Here is a 16,423-nt window from a genome sequence, read left to right as displayed (position 1 = left end):
GTCCAGATGCATGATTACAAAGAGCTGTACTAACAGATAGGAGACTATTTGTTTTAATAGTCCAGGTGCATGATTACAAAGAGCTGTGTGGCTATGCGATTGTGGTACTGGTAAAGACCTATTAAGGAGATAGCATTGACAGGAGTTGGGGACTGAAAATAAAGTAAAGAAGAGGAATGTGTTTATGACGACTCCCATAATTATGGCTTGGGCTATTACCTAGATGGTTGTGCCATTCATTTAAATAAGGTGCCCAGAAGAGAGTGAAGATTGCTGGAAGGATGAAGCAAGGAAGATAACCTTATTTGCCAACATGCAGAGAGAGATCCAAGAAGAAGATAAATACATAGGTCTGGAGCACAGGAAAGTGTGGGCAGTTACTCTAGATTTGAAAATTCAAGCTTTAAACCTGGAAGAGTATGCCCATGAACACCAGAGAATTGGGCTGGAACTGAGAAGGCAGGTCCCTGAGCCACACTCTCACTAAGGGGCAGCAAAGAGGACCCTGTGTAAGGAATGGAGAAGGAGTGGGCAGAGAGGAAAGCAGGGAACAAGGAGATATCGATATCTCAGAATTAAGGAAGAAGGGTCAATAGCGAGAGAAAGTGCATCAATGGCATAAAATGCCAAAGAAGAATCAAGATGGGGGCTCACTGGATTTGGGTATTGTTGTCCCTTTACTTGCAAAGCATAAACCCACTTCAGGAATAAACCCAATAAAAATATTAGAATTCTTCAGGCAGAGTGCCCAACGCATACCAAAGTTAAAAATAGTTCCATAGGCCGTTTATTGATCTTTAAATTGTGTACCAAAATACTGCTTAATATATTGCAGAGCAAAATTCTGTAAACATGAAAAACAATAAGATCCAATCAGTATAATATGGAAAATGAAATCTCTTTGTCTTCCTCTTCTTCCCTTGCACATTTGGACTCAGACAAGTGGCATTTAATTAATTCAGGATAAAATTATGAATATTCAAGATAAGACTTGCGTCCTAAACATAGTGAAGAAAATTACAGAGGAGGGGGTGTTGGCTATAATTTAAAAGTACTTCATGCTGCTCATTTTTAACTGAAAGAAATATTTCTAACTAGAATGAAATTTATCTTGTCTCAAAACATGGGGCATTTCTTTTTTTACTTTTATAGTTAAAATAATTCTATACGCTTTGTGTTTAATTTTGGACCACATATTATGTAAGCTGACAAAGAAACCATTCTTTTGACCAAAATGCCTTTGTTTAGTCTACTTTATACTAATTTTTGAATCTCATGTGTAGAATAATGTGCACTCACATTGCCCATATATAAGAATGTCTCTTACTAGTTGATTTGGGAGAGTGGGTTGCATGTATAAATAAATTAAGTAAAAATGAATGCTGTTTTCTGATCCTGAAACACTGGGCAGCAAATGAATGACTCATATGTATTTAGCTTTAGACCAGAGCACAGTAAAACACAAATGTACAAGTTAGAGGCTTTGGAGCATAAGAATAAAAAAGAACCCATTTTTAAGTTTGAACCTAAAATTTCAATTGCACTGAAAAATGACCCAGTTTTTATGCCTTACATGAGAGCAATGATTGGATCATAATAGTACCAAGGTGTTTTAGTACCATCCATCATTCATGTCCTGACAAATGACTTGTGAGATCTAGCTGGGAAATTACAGTGCATGTTCCCAGGTCAAAAAGTCTACTTTTATAATTTATTCAACTGCCTTAACACAGCACATTTTGAAAAGAGAAACCAAATATTTTGGTTCACTTTCAATTTACCGTGAATAAAGATACTGAATGAAAATTTAGGCTACTGTAGTTCAAAGCAACAAAATCGTCTTAAAATGATTTTTCCCTGGATTGGCCCTTGATATGACATTATATTTCACAAATGGGCATGCATGCTTATATACATAGTAACAGCATCTTATATCAAGTAGTATTTTTTAAAAACCGGAATCAGTTAAATTAGATTAAATTAGATCGTGCTGTGATTTCTGAAACTGAGACATTCTTATATTTACATTATTTATTTTGCCCAAATTCATTATTTGTACTTCTGCCTCAAGAGTGGGTGGTATAAGTTTTTTTGTTTGTTTGTTTGTTTTGTTTTTTTTTTTGAGACGGAGTCTCGCTCTGTCGCCCAGGCTGGAGAGCAGTGGTGCAATCTCGGCTCACTGCAAGCTCCGCCTCCCGGGTTCACACGCCGTTCTCCCGCCTCAGCCTCCCGAGTAGCTGGGACTACAGGCGCTTGCCACCACAACCGGCTAATTTTTTTTTGTATTTTTAGTAGAGACGGGGTTTCACTGTGTTAGCCAGGATGGTCTCGGTCTCCTGACCTCATGATCTGCCCGCATTGGCCTCCCTAAGTGCTGGGATTACAAGCGTGAGCCACCGCGCCCAGCCAAGTTTTTAAATATTAACTGTTCAACTGGTTTGTATACTGCAGAAACTAATTATTACACTTTAAAAGAACACATGGTGTGATCTAGTTGAAGACCAAAAAAAAAAAAAATGTCTTCAGTGCCTTTTCTCTTTTTCATTAAAATGTCAATGTGTTGGGTGACCCACACATCCTGGTTTGCAGGAACAGTCTCATGTTCTAAGGGTCAGCCTTGCTAATAGTGCCTCTTTCCACTCTGAAATGTCTCAGTGTGAACAATAAATTATCTGGCCACTCTTTCAATGCATAATTTGCCTAAACTCAATTTCATGATGCTTCATTTTCAACATTTATACAATAGCCACAATTACTTCTCAACTTTATAAAGAACGGCATGAATACTAAAATTGCCACCATCGTTTTACAAATACAGAATTATTTCCAGTGGTGACTAAGGGCCAAAATGAACACCATTTATGCTTGCATTAATCTTTCTGGCAAGAACCTAGTCAGGTAATTAAATAAACCTCTATAGCCAGAAAGAAAAATAATTTTGCATCTGAAAAAAAAATCTGTTACTTGCTTATTACTATGTAGCCAGAATTCAATAATCAACCCTTTTACGAGATGAACAAATTGCATTGCCAAACCCAAATTGCTATTTGAGGTATATAACATGATTTGAATTGATTCTAATGATTCTCTGAAGCAGAGGAACAAGGAGAAAAATAAAATATTTTCTTTACAGCACCTTAGGGTGTTCTTTATAATAGCCCACTCATTTTTAAACATTTAGATTTTTAGAACTTTCAAAGTATCATTTGTTGTCATTTCCAGAAGAAAATGATACAGATGATCATTGATTTAACAAATAAATATTGAACGTCCACTATAAATAAAACCTCATACTGGAGTTGATATGTCCTTTTAAAAGGCTGTGTCTAGATGAGTGAAAACAAGAAGATAATTCCAGCTACCAGAATCCACTGTGTGAAACTAGGACCCCAAGGCTCTCAGTTCATGGTCAGACAACGACTGGACCACATTATCACTCATGTGGAATCATGGAATCTACCTGGTGAAGTAGCAACATTTCTCTATCTCCTTCAAAATCACCTGTAGTACTTTTTACAATGTAGATTTCTTGGCACTCCCTCTAGAGATTCTGATTCCGTGGATCTCAAGTGAGACCCAGGAGCCTGAATTTTAATTATCCACTCCAAGGACCATGGACATATACGTTTTAGGAAACTCTATCCTCATGGCACAAAAGCCTTTGACCATGTTGACTTTGGCCTGCTTTTTGGTGTCTAAACACATACAGGCAGAGATGGCAAGCATAAAAGCTAACTAAGCAAACGTAATAAATGAAAAAAGATGAGCCAGGACATCGCTGTTTGGAGTAATTAACCATCTCAGAAAGCTCTTGCTCAATATTCACAGCCTTTGCCTTTGAAGCTGACTGTGGCAGCCTCCAGTTGAAAGGGGATGAGGAGCTGGCATTTTAAAACAGGTGCCGTGGGCTGGGAAGTCAGTAAGGGAAAATTGGAGTCATTGTCTTACTGTAACAAGCAGAGTTGTAGCCTATGACTTTGAATTTGCAACAGATCATTTCAGCTTAGATTTTGGACAAAGAGGAGCTGTAGTCATAATTATAATAGTTTTTAATGATCTCCTTAGAGTGACTGTGTGGGCTGGAACAAAGAATAGAGAATAATTTTCTATGCGTAACATTTCCAAAATGCCATAACTATGTAGGAGAAATGGTTATGTGTTTGTAAAATGCACTGGCTTTCTCAAAATCACAGAAATCACAGATTTAGAAGCATTCTTAGGAGTCATCTAGTCTAACTGTGATTCTCATCTACCCACCACCAGATATATAAAGCCTAGCAAATAAAATCAGAAGTAATTTCATTAAACAGAACCCTTTGATAATCAGACCTAATATATTTCTCAAAGACTTCATTTTTAATAATCAAGGAATATAAATTGTTATTATTAACTGTTGTGAATGTGAATTATAGATTGAAACAAACTTGCTGAGAAAACTGATGTTGTTAAGCAAGTACTTATTGAGTGCTTACACTATGCTAGGCGCTTCACACGAATTATTTGATCCTAGCGAAGGTGGTATTTCTTAGGCAGATAAAAGCATTTAGAGATATTAAGCTATTTGAGATCCCACAGCTATTAAATGGCAGAACCAAAATTCAAAACTAGGTCTGTCTGATTCTAAAACGGAAACAGAAATTTTACACAAAACATCCAGAATGATGGTCCAAATGTGCGGTTCATTTTTAAGGTTTGCAACCATCAAACAATTTATAAATTAGCTGAATAGACTTTTAGAATCAGACAAATCCAGTTTGAAATTGTATTTCTACCACCTATGGGGCCTAGGTCAAAGATCTGAACCTCTGCTTGCCTCTCTAATCTATAAAATGGGAATAATAGTCTCAAAGAATGCTTAAGACTGTGTGCAAAGTGCTTAGTAGTACAGTATCTGACAAACATTTATAGCTTTAAAAAAAGAAAGTTTTGTGGGTTTTTTTTACTAATATCATACTAATATAAGAAAGTGTCACATTCATTTTTGTCAGTGAAATTCAAGACTAGCATATCTTAGATTCGGCTACACCTGTGGCATATTGTGAACATCATGCATAACATGCATGAGTGTACATGTTTATCATGGTCAAACATAGGTACCATCAATAGCAAGAAAGGGCAGTGAGTAAGTCATTGCATCTGTGTCCCATTGAAACCTCCAGATCAGAAAGTGTGGAGATAGAAATGATGCTGCAGAAATTTCTAATCCAGTCCAATATTGTGAATGCCCAAGAGCTAAATCTGAGATCCAAACAAATAAAATGTCTCAACCAAGATCACATCAGGAGTCAGTCCTAGTCCCAGGACAAGAATAAAGCCTTCTATCCCCTAGTTCCCAAGGCTGTACCCTCTATTTTCATTTTGCTAACTTAGAATATACACTGGTTTGGCAATTTTCTATTTTTATCAAAGAATCCTTAAAATACTTTGAGCATTCTATCCTAAGAAAATAATCAAAATAGGGTGGTATAGGGGGAGAGTAGGAGGGCCATATGCATGACGATATACTCTGGGGCATTTTTTTTCTATAATGTCCCAAAATTGGAAGTAGCCATAAAAACGACTCACTTTGTTCTCTCCTTTACATCTTTGCTCAAGTCTCACCTTTCCTGTGAGCTCCATGCTAACCAGCCTATATAAATTAATTCCCTTGTTCCAAATCTCCCAGCCCCTTTCCTTTGTTTTATTTTTCCCATGACACCACCATTTTCTAACATATAACACAATTTACTTAGTTTTTAGTATATTGATCAGCTCTTCACAAGGAGGTCAATCCAAGAGGGCATGGAATTTTGTTTTTTGTTAACTGCTATATTCACACTACCCAGAGCAACTCCGGGTAACCTAGTAGGGCTCAATGTTTGTTCAATGAATTCGTGGATGAATGATCTCCAAAATGAGGAGACTGGGCTAGGGAATTAGGGGATAATATTTTATTCTACTTAGTTAAAGTGGTTATAAAATTAGAAAGCAAGTGTAAAAATCTATAGAATATGTTATGAAGTAAATAAAAAACAATATTCATATTCAAATAAATACTTAGGGGGAACTACATTAAAAAGAAACAGAAAACGGATTGAACAACAGAAAAAGGATTGATAGGGAATGCAAAAAGGGAGTGGGTTTTATGCTCTTCTTTTTCCATTTTAAAATGGATTTTGTTTCATTTGAGAACCACAGCAAGATAGAAAGAAAGAAAAGGAAAGGAAGAGAGAGGGGATGAGAAAGAATTATAACCATGAAAGTTCTGTCTCCTTGGCTTGGGATACTGTTGACCTGTATGCTCCTTGTCTAAATCCCTGGCATCTTTATCCAAAATGAAGATAAAACATTTCAGCAAAGGAGCATATTAAGGCTCAATTATCAGCCCGGTGCGGTGGCTCACGCCTGTAATCCCAACACTTTTGGAGGCCAAGGCAGGCGGATCACGAGGTGAGGAGATCGAGACCATCCTGGCTAACACGGTGAAACCCCGTCTCTACTAAAAATACAAAAAATTAGCCCGGCGTGGTGGCGGGCACCTGTAGTCCTGGCTACTCCGGAGGCGGAGGCAGGAGAATGGTGTGAACCCAGCAGGAGGAGCTTGCAGTGAGCCGAGATCGCGCCACTGCACTCCAGCCTCGGCGACAGAGCGAGACTCCGTCTCAAAAAAAAAGGCTCAATTTTCCTCTTATTTCCAGAAACACGTGCTTTGCAGAATTGGCTCAGGCATTGGCAAGTTGCTACAGCTCACCATACTGTTTTGTTCAAATTCCCCATCCATTCCAGTACTTCCAGATCCCCTGACTTCCCTTTTACTATCCTTCTCTACATTCATCTGTCTTGCCACTGTTTCGTTTTTAAGTTCTCCTTTTGTCCTGCCTTCATAGCTGTCATCCTCCTATGCCCACCTCTGTCCCAGGGTCACTCCTTGTTTTGTCCTCAGTCCCCAGTTTGTGTGTGGGCACCTCCCTGAACAAATAAAGCCGTGGTACTGAGAGAACTCCAGGCCAGAAAAATCCAGGATAGCCCCTTCCCCTCGCCCTGCGTTTTTCATGCATCTCGAGCCTCTTGCCTGGAACATGTGTTCTCCGTCCACCTTTCTATGATGTGCACTAGGCCACCCCCCTCCATCCTTTCTGCAAAGGCAGTGCTAACGCTTTCTTTGCTGCAGCAGTCCTGCACCTTACCTATTCCCTTCTTGCTTACAAAGATAATCACAGGTCTTTACTCCTCACAGTGCAATAGGTTTATTACTCTTCATTTTCCCCCTAATGCTAAAGAACAGGTGTTCATATAATCCCAGTGATAGCTGCTTACTCCCCAGAATCATGTAATTTTAGAATAGAAAGGAGTCTCAAAAGCCATCAGGTGAAATCCCATTACAGATCTATGATCTGTACAGTGCTAGGTGCATGGTAGGTGTTTGGAAAATATTTCCATCCATAAATATTATATAATCAGTCATTACGTACCACTATATGATAACTGTTTTGTGCCATTAATGTTTCTAAATCATTTTTGCTTATCAGTTATTCACATCTGTTTATAAAATCTATGAATAAACTGGAGATCATTATGTTAAGTGAAATAAGCCAGGCACAGAAAGAGAAACATCACATGTTCTTACTTACTTATGGGATCCAAAAATGAAAACAATTCAACCCACAGAGAAAGGGAGTAGAAGGGTGGTTACCGGAGGCTGGGGTGGAGGGGAGGTGGGGATGGCTAATGGGTACAAAAAAATAGCTAGAATGAATGAATAAGGCCTACTATTTGATAGCACAACTGGGTGACTATAGTCAATAATAATTTAATTGTACATTTAAAAATAACTAAAAGAGTATAATTGGATGGTTCATAACACAAATGATAAATGCTTGAGGGGATGGACACCCCATTTTCCATGATGTGGTTATTACACATTACATGCCTGTATCAAACCATCTCATGTACCCTGTAAATATATATACCTGCAATGTACCCACAAAAATTAAAAATAAAATAAAACAAAATAGAACTATGAATAATCACAGAGAAAGACTGTGCCTTAGAAGGCATGAGATAAAACTGAAAAGCTAGTTTCAGGCTAACAGGAGCAATGATACAAAATGGAAAAGATTGGTTACTGAAGTAAGAACAAGAAGGAATGGGCTAAAATCATGACAAAAGGCTCTTATATAAATAATAACATCTTTTCCTACTAAGAACTCTTAGATCATGTCAGGGCTTGCCAAAGGAAGCTGAAAAATGATGGTTCTTGAGGTTAGCAGCATATCTGGTAGGATTCAGGGGCAATTAAACTAGTTTTTTGATAAAGTAAAATAGAATAAATATGTTAAATAGTTCCCCCTATTTAATGGAAGAATGGAATGGAAATGGTTAGATTTCCATGGGAAATTGAAAATGATTGGAAAGAGCAAGCTCCTTATCTACTTTTAAGTTGCTAGCATTCACAGCACCCCAGAGGCACAAGACCTGTCTTCATGGTACTTTTTGCTTAGGCAGTTGATTATTTTTAATGATTTTTTTTTCTTTTTTTTGTGAGACGAAGTCTCACTCTGTCACCCAAGCTGGAGTGCAGTAGCGTGATCTCAGCTCACTGCAACCTCCACCTCCTGGGTTCAACCTATTCTCATGTCTCAGCCTCCCGAGTAGGTGGGATTACAGGCACCCGCCACCAGGCCCGGCTAATTTTTGTATTTTTAGTAGAGACGGAGTTTTGGGGTTTTGCCATATTGGTCAGGTTGGCCTTGAACTCCTGATCTCAGGTGATCCACCCGCCTCAGCCTCTCAAAGTGCTGGGATTACAGGCAAGCGCCACCGCACCCAGCCTTTTAATGATAATTTTTATATTAATAATTGTCATTTTTCTTTCTTTCAGGCTTGTAAATTTTATAGTTCCCAGTGGCATGTGGTAAACTACAAATATGAACAATATTCTGGAGACATTCGACAGCTACCCCGGTAAGAACCTGTTATGAGCACTTATTGGTCTTTTCCAAATATAGATGACATCCTCTGTTCTAGTCCTGCCATTGTTCATGAATACACGTACATTAATCTTCTGTCAAGGCACATTTTCCAAAATGTATAAGTAAGAGTCAAGATAGGACATTTTGTTCAACATGTGTAGTTTGCATCATCACAGAGTTTGGATTCAGATATAAATATACTCTGATTTAATTTTTTAATGTAGTTTTGATGTTCATTTATCATTGTATTATTATTCTGTGAGCTGTTTTTTCAATAGCAGGCACAAGAAGATTAGAAAAGTACCATATGGCCAAATAGTTTTTCTGACAATATTCTGTATAGCATTCATATTTGTTACTTGTTTCATGCATTTTCATGCTGGGATATCAGAAGTCATGAAAATAAACAACTTCCACAAAAGATATATATATATATATATACACACACACACACACACACACAACCAAAAGGAAAATAAACACCTAATTTTGTTCCTGACTCTCAGGAACATAAGCCTTTGGAGAAAGTAATTTTGTTCTGCTTCTGCTCAAAAGTCACCTCCGCAGAAAAGCTCACCTGACTACCTGAATAAAAATAGAAATTAATTCAGTGTCTGTTTCCCCTTCTAAAGTAAAAATCCCCAAAGGGCAGGGACTTTTCCCTGCAGAATCCCCTGCAGGCCTGTAAGAAGAATGCCTGGCACATAGTAGGTGTGCAGTACTATAATTACTTATTGGATGAACAAACAGAGTAAATGGCAAATTTTAAAATATAATATTCCTGGATGGGTTTGGAGTTGCTCATATTTAAAGAACTTCCTTGAACTGGTACTACCCAACTCACTGGTTCATCAAGCTAAGATTATGTAAATAATTCAGAAAAACACTTGAAACAATCAAAAGTTAAGTTTGTATTAACACTCTCCTCAAGTGAAGCACTGATATGATACACATTGGATCTAATTTTTAATAGACACATGGTACAGAATTGGGAACCACTTTGCTATATTTCCTGTGGCCCCAGAAGCACCTTTTCAAGACTTGTATACTTGGAAGCATTGCTCTCAATTTCCGAATGCGGAATTTGAAAGAGGGATTATGAACTAGATTTAAGAAGGTGACATTTGATCTTGGATATGAATCGACAGTAGCTGCCAACATGGGCATCTTGGGAAAGGATTCTGGAGAAGCAGCAAGGCAAAGACCCTGAAGTGGTGGGAACCAGTATGGTCACTTGAGTCAGGAAGGCTAGAGCTTAAGGATGAAAGGGGCGTAATAAGATGAAACCAAGGACCTTAGGCAAGGGACCCTGTGTGCCCTGGAAAGGAGCTTGGATTTTACTTTCATTGCAACAAAAGCCTTTGGAAATTTCAACCAGGGGTGTGGCATGATCTGGTTTACCTCTTTGAAAGAACTCTTGGGCTACTCTATGGAGAATGGGACTGCAGGGGTGGCAATCGAAGAAAAAGACAGGAGGAGGCCATTTATTTTGGGGTTTCATTACCGTGAAGAGAAAAAAAGTATGTCCCTTCTAAACTGCAAATCTTTTTTCAAAACACTGAACAGTAACGTTTATCAGATCTTTGAGCATTCTTTTTGACTTGAATCCCTGCTGATAGACAAGCTCTTGCAACTTCATGTTGGGAAGGTTTACCACACCCTAAGCTTTCGTGAGTAATTGTTACATTCAGAATGTCTGGGTGTTCATGACACAGTTTTTGTAGGCACAACTGAAAAGCAAAGCATCTTTTAACATCAGGACTTCCTCTTTCTGAAAATAGTTCTGAGAAGTGGTTACAACTCGGAAGTTGGGAGACTGCATCTCAAGTTGAGAGGATGGAGACAGCCGTATTTAGCCGTCCTTTTAACTAAATGTGTTCCCACCATCTTTAGGTCCATTACACTCTTCAGTGGCTGTATCCCCAAACACTGTTCATCTTTCCTTATATTCATGATGCTGTAAAGAAAGAAAGCAAATTAGAGATTTCACATTCACAGTATTCTTCCTCTGTTAAAACAATGTAGAAAGCATCTCTAGAAAAAACCAATCCCGGACATTATTGCTTAATTGCAATTCTCATAGTTTGCAAGATTAATCTCATGAGAAGAAATAAGAAAAATTAACTGAAGTATTGTTGAGAATTTCCCTTACTTTAACTAAAGAAAGTGGAAGTTAATACCAAGAAAGGGAAGAATCAGACTGCCACAAAGTAAGAAACTTTATGTATTCAAACTGAAAATCAGAAGTTCAAAAATATAACCCTTTCAGATATACCCCAGAACAATGAAGATGAGCACTGAACAGCAGAATTATTCTTTAAAATGATTTTACAAAGCTAAGCATTCCCCTCTAAAGACTACATGTATTTGGGTCAGTAATGGAAACAGACAATTTACTTGGGTCTTCTGAGGCTAATAGAAGTAAATCATTTTCATACCTCCTGGATTAGAAGAATTCTCCTATGTCTGCTACCAATTTAAATTGCTTATTTCTTTTTATGAGTTGCTGAGACTGCAAAATGAAAATTTGCAATTATAGAAAAGCAAAAAAAAGGTGAAATTTATTCTTTAAATTTAAATGTGTATTATTGACTCTTAAGATTTTCACTTTTTTTTATTTTTAAGCGAGGGTCCATAGGAAGATACTGAAGAGATAGATGACTTCAGGCTAGAATGGAAAATGTAAGCCTTTACACACTAAGAATAGAAATCAGCACTAACTTGGAGATCCCAGAAGAAAAAGCAGCATAAAAATATATGATGCCACTGATTTCATTAATCCACTGGGTAAAATACAGAGATGTGTGACATATTAAAAATTTTTACCATGGTCGATTTGATAGAAAGAAGATGTAAGGAAGAAAAATTCATAAGAGTATAAATTGTGACTAAAGATCAAATAAAGTGTGACCAGCTTAGCTGGGCTGAAATAGAACAGATTTTGTTTTTTTTTTAATAAAAGAGCATTTTTTTGAGTGTCTACAGTGAGCCAGAATGTGCTGGGTGTCATACATGCATTATCTCATTTAATACTCATAACCCTATGGAATAGGAACTGTTATCCTCATTTTATAGCAGAAACTCGGAAACTGAGAGGGAATTTACCCCAAAACTTACAGCTGATAACTAATGGGGCACTCAGGCATCCCCACACTGGGTAATCCAGGTCATTTGGTCAGAGAAAAGAGAAATGAGTCTGCCTATAGTTATCACCAATGTCGGATGCAAACACCAAAGGGTAAGGTCTGGGATGAGCCCTTTATCTTGGTATCCCCGAGGCTCTTAGAGACCACGCAATGGTCCTGGGGGAAGAATTTTAAAGTCAATAGCCACAGGTGCTGATCTTTTCATGACCTTTAAAAGAGAGAAGTCATTGCATAGTAGCCCCACAGACATGTGACTGAGCTTGAAGATTGCTCTTTAATGGCAGGAGGCTGTGCCTTGTGGCTTATTAAAAACCGGATTGGGAAATAAGAATCTTCAGTAGCCCTCAAGCCTCAGCAATGATCCAAGCACTGTCTGCCTTCCCTGCCCAAGGGCATTGGACAGGCCTCCCTCCCGCAGCCCTCCCTCCTGCACTGTTTCCAGCCCCTACAGCCTTCCTTCCTGGATGCTCCACACTTGGCCCCTCCTCAGAACCTGTACTCTTGCAGCTCCCTCTGCCAGGGGATTTTCTCCTAGGTCATCACACAACCAGCTGCTTCTCCTCCTCAATTTAAATGTTACCTCTCGAGAGAGGCCATCCTTGAAGAGTCTTTCTACACGTGGCCTTTGCCATTTCCACAAGGATCACTCTTCGCTCTTCTCCTCTTTCTCCTCTTCGATTTTTTTTCTTTTCTTTTCTTTTCTTTCTTTCTTTTTTTTTTTTTTTTTTTTTTTTTTTTTTGAGACAGGGTCTCACTTCGTCCCCAGGCTGGAGTGCAGTGGCACAATCTCAGCTCACCGCAACCTCCACCTCTCGGGTTCAAAGGATCCTCCTGCCTTAGCCTCCCAATTAGCTGGGATTACAGGTGTAGGCCACCATGCCTGGCTAATTTTTTTGTGTTTTTAGTGGAGACAGGGTTTCACTATGTTGGCCAGGCTGGTCTTTAACTCCTGACCTCAAGCGATCCACCAGCCTCGGCCTCCCAAAGTGCTGGGATTATAGCCGTGAGCTGCTACACCCAGCCTTGATTTTCTTAACAACCATTTTCACTCAGAGAAATTATCTTATTTCTGCTTAATTCATGATTGACTCTCTCCTCCCCTAGAATGCAAGCTTCCTCAGTTCAGGAACTTATTTTCTGATATGTGGTTGACATTATTGCAGCTCTTCTGGGTGCCAGGTAATATCTGGAAACTGGAATGTTGAATGGCAAAGGAGAATGGCCCCCAAGAATTAAGACAGTTCTCAATAATGCACATTGAATTTGATCAAGCAAACTCAGAATTAAGAAAAGCCACCAGTGAAGTGGCACGCTTACATTCACTACAACCCTAGCCCCAGATCTGACTTAAATTGACACTCTCTGGTCTGCATAATTTTTAAAAGTGAAGATTAAGATCAGCATGGATGTGGCTAGGGACTACTGGGGTTGGCTGAGTTTTGCTATTGACTTCGTTGGTATTCTTTGTCTCATATCTTCTGAGTTTTGCTATTGACTTCATTGGTATTCTCTGTCTCATATCTTCTGAGTTATTTTTGAATCATTAATACTTAAAGTGGATGTTTAAATAAAGTTTTATTTTATTAAAGAAATAGTATGGAAATGTCATAAGTTGTAATATAGCGTTAAATATGACATTTGGGAAATTCCTAAAAACGTTTCCAGTCATTTGTCTGAAGCTCTCTTCTCTCTTTTCTAAATCATCTATTCTTCAAAAATATCAGGGAAAAATCACTGAGAAATTTTTACTCAACCTTTACTTTGAGAATAGTTTATATGTATCTGTTGTACAATTTTTTATTATCGTTACTATAAAAAAGAATCAGTTCAGAAGACATCACTTTTGGTCACTCTATGTATAATTTCAACACTTTCAAATTTTTCACACATCACTTTAAAAGTTTTCTGCAAATTTTAAACCTAGGAAAAAGTTAAAAGGTTGGTGTACAATGAATCCCACTATTCCCATCACCTAGAATGTGTCTTTCATGTTTTGCTGTATTTGTTTTATTACACAACCTGTCCATCCATCCACCCATCCATCCATCCATCCATCCATCCATCCATCATCCATCCTTCTAGACATCTATCAATTTGGTTTATTTTTTGGTCATTTTAAAGTGGAATTTAAAACATTGACACACTGCCTCTCTAGACTCTTCGGAATGCACGCCTTTAAATACAGCTATAGATGTCTGCAGTTCATTTTTTCTCTTTTGATATAAAATTTACATACAAGAAAACATGCAAATTGTAAGTGAACCATTTGATAACTTTTGACCACAGTACACGTGTGCAATTCAAACCTCTGTTGAGATAACAGAACAATGTTATCACCCCCAAAGAGTTAACTACCACCCCTCCCTGGTTAACCCTCACCTCTCCTTTTCTCTCCCCCAAGAGACAATCAGTGCTCTGATTTTCATAACCATGGAATCATACCATGTGTGTTCCTGTTTCTAGCTTTTCTTACTCAGCACAATGCTTCTGAGTGATATCCACGTTGTTGCACGTATCAGTAGCTTCTTTTCCTTTCTGAGTAACATTCCTGTGTGTGGATCTACTGTAATTTGTTTAGACATCCTCCAATGACAGACACTTCTGCGGCATTCTGAGCTGAGTTGGTCATAAGTCACTAAATCTATGGGCTTTTTTGTGAAATTTATAGTCTATCTCAGTCATTAGTTCCACTTCTCAACTGGGAGATTTGTGAAAAAAACTTTCACAAGCATTTAGCCTTTTACATTGAAATTCAAGAGAACCTTACTTTGTTTCATCACATTTTTGTTTTTACATCGTTACTAGTTTGAAAGGCTTTCTCTCCTCCTTGTTTATAAGTATCTTGCGGAAATTTACATTAATGCGACACCTGGCCTGTATTGTGATCCACAGTTATTGAGAACAAATACCTACAAAATTATTCTTTTGGAAGGAAGGATAAGCCATGCTGGCCAAAGAGGACAGAATAGGAGGTTCAGAAACAAATACCATTGCATCAAGGTCAAATGAAACTGATGGGAAATGACTAGCACGGGGCCAAATGTTGACATTCCACTTTCAAGTTTGTCTTTGTTGCCTCTTCCTTGGTTTTCCCGATTCACTCTTTTTTCATTCACTTGGGATGTTTCCTCCGTTCTTTCTTTACTGCTGTGCCACCATTTTAAGAATCCTGGAACACTCATCTTCTGTTCTCTGCAGACAGGGTACCTCGAGCAATTGCTCTGAAATCAACCATTGGAACCTTCCTCTGAATCTCAGGCAACATGTCACCTCTCACAGGAGTGGGGGAGAGGGAAGGGTTGTATTTACAGGCTTTATTTTTGCCAATCAAATTAAAAGGTGAGAGAGACTGCTTCTTGTTCAGAGCATGTTAGATGGTATTAAGGAGAAAAGGAATATTTTTGGTGGGGTAGCAAGAATTTCCCAGTGATCCTAAAAGAACTCTGTCTTCTGCTACTTCCTCTGCCATCCCATAAAGTTGACCCTGACCAAAAGAGGCAGAACAAGTTAACATCAGTGCAGGCAGCAGTGATAGGCTTGACTATCTCTAAGGCTCTACAAGAAGAAAGGATAACCTCCTTTGGAAGAGAGAAATGGCAGCAATCTTACTTAATGTGCTTATTAAAGATTCACCTTTCCTAAATGCAGGCTTCTAATACCATCTCTTAAAAGTGATTACAATGATAAATTTCCATGTTATGTCTATTTTACCACAATAAAAAACACTTCTTATCAGGAATGGAGAACATGGTTCTGATCTCGGGCTTTTCATAGTTTAACAGTGAGGCCAATGTTCCTTTTGTGCTCTAACTTTCCCTGCTGAAAATGAAGGGAGGGTAAGCATATTTTGAAGCCCTTACTTAACACCTATGTGAGTGCACAGAATAGCAATTTTATGCATACTTAAGTCTAAAGAGCTCTGATCATTCACCTTCCTATCTGGAGTACCATCAACATAGGAAATAATTTCTGATGTGAATACCAAATGCACTTCTGATCTTTTCTTTCTCAATAGTCAGATTCAGAGGTTGCTTTTACACAATATAAATAATCTTAAAACAAATACCGTTTTATTATCTCTGCATATTTAATTTTTTTAAGATTCCACATATAAATGAGATCCTACAATTTTTTTCTCCACGTCTGACTTATTTCATTTAGCATAGTGTCCTCCAGGTCCATCCATATCATGGCAAATGGCAGAATCCCTACTTTTTAAGGCTGAATAATATTCCATTTTACACACACACACATTAATATATACATACACACATATGTAGTCACACACAAATATATTCACACATACATATTCACACACACATACAT

At 38.1% G+C, this 16,423-nt stretch overlaps 1 protein-coding gene across 12 annotated transcripts in view; it reads left to right on the top strand.

Moving 5' to 3' along the window:
* The window catches only part of DOCK10 (dedicator of cytokinesis 10), a 277,788-nt gene that overhangs the window by 135,987 nt on the left and 125,378 nt on the right, over window positions 1-16,423 (top strand). For all 12 annotated transcript variants that reach the window (XM_055109148.2, XM_034955285.3, XM_034955280.4 and 9 more), the window contains exon 4: window positions 8,861-8,943. In XM_055109148.2, coding sequence (XP_054965123.1) covers window positions 8,861-8,943 — 83 coding nt within the window. The remainder of the gene's footprint in view (window positions 1-8,860; window positions 8,944-16,423) is intronic.

This window comes from Pan paniscus, chromosome 13, assembly GCF_029289425.2.
Source record: "Pan paniscus chromosome 13, NHGRI_mPanPan1-v2.0_pri, whole genome shotgun sequence".
NCBI classification, from domain to species: Eukaryota; Metazoa; Chordata; class Mammalia; order Primates; family Hominidae; genus Pan; species Pan paniscus.
Note: the sequence above shows the minus strand (reverse complement) of the source record. Positions and strands in the feature narration are given on the sequence as shown.